The sequence below is a fragment of the Ovis aries genome, chromosome 3 (genome assembly GCF_016772045.2).
Source record: "Ovis aries strain OAR_USU_Benz2616 breed Rambouillet chromosome 3, ARS-UI_Ramb_v3.0, whole genome shotgun sequence".
NCBI classification, from domain to species: domain Eukaryota; kingdom Metazoa; phylum Chordata; class Mammalia; order Artiodactyla; family Bovidae; genus Ovis; species Ovis aries.
In genome coordinates, this window is record NC_056056.1 from 2,110,973 (window position 1) to 2,116,133 (window position 5,161).

At 55.2% G+C, this 5,161-nt stretch overlaps 1 protein-coding gene across 1 annotated transcript; it reads left to right on the forward strand.

Annotated features, from left to right (window-relative positions):
• The first annotated feature begins 1,291 nt into the window (after positions 1 to 1,291).
• Positions 1,292 to 4,440, forward strand: LOC132659428 (uncharacterized). The gene is made up of 3 exons (XM_060412503.1): positions 1,292 to 1,503; positions 3,247 to 4,088; positions 4,280 to 4,440. The coding sequence occupies exons 1-3, from the start codon at positions 1,292 to 1,294 to the stop codon at positions 4,348 to 4,350; spliced, it is 1,125 nt and encodes a 374-aa protein (XP_060268486.1). The 3' UTR covers positions 4,351 to 4,440.
• The last annotated feature ends 721 nt before the right edge of the window (positions 4,441 to 5,161 follow it).

The window sequence follows — 5,161 nt, forward strand, 5'->3', positions numbered from 1 at the left end:
TTTCTGAGACGTTTTCTTTGCTGTTTTAGGGCTGTTCACAATTATTCAATACAGCCTTTTTATGTTAGTGGATTTAAAATACTTTTCAAATAGCTTTAAGATCTCTGTCATTTCGACGTTGACATCTGTTGATTGTGTTTTTCATTTAGTTTTCGATCTCTCTGGCTCTAGATATGACCAGTGATTTTTTTAACTGAAGCTGGACATTTTAGGTATTATGCTGTGAAGTTTGGGATCTTTCTTGAGCCTATTTCCACTAGCTTCCTCTGACACTGGTCCAGCAAGGGAATGAGGTAAGGGGCACTGTCTCCTTGTGGCTGCCAAGTGGGGCTAGAAGTCCAGCCCTCACCTGAAGGCAGTGGTCTTTGTTAATGCCAGGGATGGCAGGGGTTGCAGCCCCCTGGTGGGCCTCAGCCGACCCCTCCCCAGATGGAAGGGGTAGGAATGCCTCATCACTGCCCCCAGTGTGGCCTCCAAGGACATCACGGCCACTGAATGTTCCCACCCAGCAGAGGTGAAGCTCCCAGCTCCTTAACTGTCCTTCTCTGACACCACACCAGCAGTGTACGTTGCTGGCTTCTCAGCTATAGGGGCGAAAAGGGAGCCCCAGGGAACTCACCCCGTGGCATTCCGTCTTCCCAGAAGCAAAAGCCGTCTAGATTCAGTGGGAACCAACAAGCAGGCCTCTCAAAGTGCGGCTCGCTCACCTCGGACTAGGAGACAGTTGCCCGAGTCTGCTTTAGAAGAGAAGCATAGAGATGGGCTCAGGACCTACCAGCAGCCCCGTGCCTGCCTGTTGCAGCCAATCAGTGTTGGATGGTGGATGAAGGGATGGATGAGTGAAAGTGAAAAGTCACTGAGTCGTGTCCCACTCTTTGCGACCCCATGGACTGTAGCCTGTCGGGCTCCTCTGTCCATGGACTTCTCCAGGCCACAGTGCTGGAGTGGGTAACCGTTCCCTTCTCCAGGGGATCTTCCCAACCCAGGGAGTGAACCCAGGTCTCCTGCATTGCGGGCGGACTCTTTACCAGCTGAGCCGCCAGGGAAGCCAAACGGACCTTCAGGCTGAGGACTTGGAACTGTGTGAGCCTCAGCTCTCATGTCCAGTCCGGGAAGCCAGCCCACTCTGGCCTCGCACACCACCAGCAGCGGTGATGATGCCGGTGCTGCTGAGAAGTGCTGAGAGATCCCAACGGAGACAGCAGTGAAAATAATTGAGAGAGTGGAGTGAGGGGTCGAGAAGAGGGGAGACGTCACCTGTGCTTAGAACACGGATCGTGCAACCACTGGCATGATTCTAAAGAGCAAGGGCCGGATCGTGGAGCGTACGAAGTCTGCTGTACTGATGACGTCGACAGCAGGACTGAAGAGGCGCGGAAAAGTGATGGAGGAGATGGAGAAAGTTCTCAGTGGGCGGAGGCCAGATTCGCATCAGCATCAAGCCCTGCTCAGCTTAATGCTGATTCAGGAGAAAGTGGAAAGCCTTCACGAAGAAGAGGCACGGTGAGGAACGAGGGGCTGGATCCAGCCGTGGCTGCTCAGGGCTAGAGCCAGCCTTCACGATGTAAACCCAAGTGAGTGCGTTTACAGTCGCTGCCTGGGAATTTCCTGGAATGCTTTGAGAAATTACTGGGAAAGCTCATATGGACTGGAGCAGCTTTTCACTGCGGATGGGCCAGGACTGCACAGAAGACCACGCCAGACCAAAGGCAAACCAGTGAGGAGGAAGTGCTGACGCCAGGCTCTAGGGGAGGAAGTCTAAGGACAGACTAACTCCGTTGTTTGGAGGCAATGCTTCCAGTGATACGAACCTGAAGCCTCTCTCCGTTTATCATTCAGAGAACCCAAGAGCCCTTAGAAACACAGCCAAGGGCTCTCCTCCTGCTGTGTAGAAGAGTAACCCCAAAGCCCGAGTTACACAGGCCATTTTCCAGGGCTGATTTTTCCACCACTTGGAGAAATATTGTTTGGAGAAGGACGGCCCTTTCAACATTCATTTGCTGCTTGACAATGCTCCAGGCCACATCCCACTCATGCACGCCTTTTATCTCAGCCTCAAAGTAGTGCCATCTGCCACCAAAGACTGCGTGGCTCATCCAAATAATGAACCAGGCAGTTACAGTGACACTCCAGCTATTCACATCGCACTTTTTGTCAGGCAGTAAAGTAAGTAAAGTCGCTCACTTGTGCCCGACTCTTTGTGACCCTGTGGACTGCAGCCCACCAGGCTCCTCAGTCCATGGGATTCTCCAGGCAAGAATACTGGAGTGGGTTGCCATTTCCTTCTCCAGGGGATCTTCCTGACCCAGGGATCGAACCTGGGTCTCCTGCGTTTGGAGGCAGACGCTTTAACCTCTGAGCCACCAGGGAGGCAGGTGGCTGATCAGGAAAGACTTGCGACAATTTTGGAAGGACTGTAACACCTGCCAGGCCTTCCCCGGTGGCTCGGTGGTAAGGACTCTGCCTGCCAATGCAGGAGACACGGGTCTGGTCCCTGGGTCGGCAAGATTCCCTGAAGAGGGAACCGGCAGCCCACTTCAGTATTCTTGCCTGGAAAATCCCACGGACAGAGGGCCTGCCGGGCCTATAGTCCAGAGCTGGAGCAACTTGAGCGAATCGATAAATAAGTGATATAGCATTGGACTGTGACGCAGAGTATAAGATAGACATGCATGAGTCCGTACTGATAGAAAGGACCGACTGGATGAACGGGGGAGGGGAGACAGCGACCCAAATTGTCTGTGCAGCTCCTACCCTTCCAGTGCGGACGTCTAGCCCTCTGCCCCTGGGGTGGAAAGTGCTTTGTGATGTACTTAGAAAAGACATGGCCTCAGGCCGCGATGGACAGCATGGAACAGGACGGATGGGAAGAGACGGCTCTCCACCCTGCAGGCTCTTTTCAAAACCCATAATCCCAGACTCGTCACGAGAAAACAGCAGCCCACCCCAGACTGTCTGCAAAACACCTTGCCAGCTGGAGCCTCTCCAAACTGCTGGTCACGAGAAACAGGTGGAGGCTGGAAACCGCCCCCCCGCCCCCGCCACAGGTGGGAGGAGGCTGACGGCCTCCAGGTGTTCTGAACGAGGATGAGGCCAGCCTATGCCAAGGGTGCCCCCCTGGCTTGTGTGTGTGGGGGGGGTACTTCAAGCTTTGTAAGGCAGGAGGAGGGGTATCTAGGAGAAGGGTCTACACTCTCTGCACCATCAGAACGTCTCTGTAAATCTGACACCATCCTGAAACGTAAGTAAGCTTATTTTTAAAGAGAACGGGAGTGTGACCTCTGTTTGGCCAGCGGAATCACCGCGGAGCGGAGGCGCTGGACACCACTGGCAGGCGGCAGCCCTGCTTCAGCTCTCAGTCTGTGCCCAGGTGGCATGGCCGTCCTGCCGCCCGGCGGGGCTGGGCTTCTCTCTGCCAGGCTCTGGGGTCACCGCAACCATTCACCGCCCACCCTCCCTGCCCCGCTCTCTGTCCCGCTTATTGACCTGGGGTCCCCACACCCTCACAGCCCCTGTGGACGCCTGGTGTTGCGTTCGGACCTTGGGCAGGGCTGCCAGCCTGGTTCTGACACCTGCCGATGCATGCGCAGCACTAGCCTCGGCAGCTCCTCTGTGCAGTGGGTCAGCAGCGGCACCGGGGCCAGGGCGGCCACGCAGGTTCCGGGGCTGGAGCCGGCAGGTGCTGTCCCGACCGGGCAGTCTGGCCCCGCGTGGAGTGCAGGTCAGAGGGAGCACCCCGGCTCCCGGAAGGAGAGGCAGGTGTGAGGGCCTCCCTTCATCTTCTGTCCCCCACACTCACTTTCCACTCTGTCCCGAAGCTTTTAGGAAGACGACACCACCCCTCCCGCTGTTTCAGAGAAGGTTCCACTGGGCAGCTGTGCCTGTGCCCCGCAAAGGCAGAGACGCGTGGCGCGGGAGGGGAGAGTGTAGAGAGACCAACAGCTGTTCATCGTGCTGCTCAAGAAAAAGCACGAGCAAGTGTCTTTCAAAGAGAAACCCGCACCCTGGAATTCACTGCAGCAGTGTGAGCAACAGCCGAGACACAGGAGCAAGCTCAACACTCGTCCACAGACGACGGACGAAGACGGGTAAGGAGTCCCCGAGCAGCCCAGTGTCCAGGGGTCCAGGGTTTCACGGCCACGGCCTGGGTTCAGTCCCTGGTTGGGGGCCTGAGATCCCACAAGCCACATGGCAGAGAGGAAGATAAAGAGATGTAGTACATATATATGACGGACTGTTACTCAGCCATAAAAACAGATGGAAATGACGCTGTTTGCAGCAACGTGGACGGACCTGGGGATCGTCAGACCAAGTGGAGGCAGTCAGACAGAGGCAGACGTTTCAATGTGATCTCACTGGTATGTGAAATCTAAAATACCACACAAATGAGCTCAATCGATGAGACAGAAAGAGACTCACGGACACCGCAAGCAGACTGGCTGCCAGGGGCAGGGGAGTGGGGAGGGTGGGCTGGGAACCCGGGGTCAGAGGGCGCAGACGACTCCTTATAGAGAGGGAAGCCCCCAGGTCCTGCTGCGCAGCACAGGGGATTGTATACAGCACCCTGTGCTGAACCACAGTGGAAAAGAGTGTGGAAAAAGGTGTGCACACACACACACGCACGCACACACGCACACACGTGGACACACATGCAAACACACACTCGCACACACACACACACACGCACACGCACACACACACATGCACGCACACACACGCACACACACGCAAACACACGGGCACACGCACACACACGCCGCTGAGTCAGTTTGTTGTAAATTGTTCAGCTCAGTTCAGTCGCTCAGTCAGGTCCGACTCTTTGCGACCCCATGAACCGCAGCACACCAGGCCTCCCTGTCCATCACCAACTCCCGGAGTTCACTCAGACTCATGTCTGTTGAGTTGGTGATGCCATCGAGCCATCTCACCCTCTGTCATCTCCTTCTCCTCCCACCGTTAATCTTTCCCAGCATCAGGGTCTTTTCAAATGAGTCAGCTCTTCGCATCAGGTGGCCAAAGTGTTGGAGTTTCAGCTTCAACATCAGTCCTTCCGATGAACACCCAGGACTGGTCTCCTTTAGGATGGACTGGTATAAATTGTTAACACAATGTAAACTGTTGTAACACAACATTGCAAATCAACTCTACCTCAATAAAATAA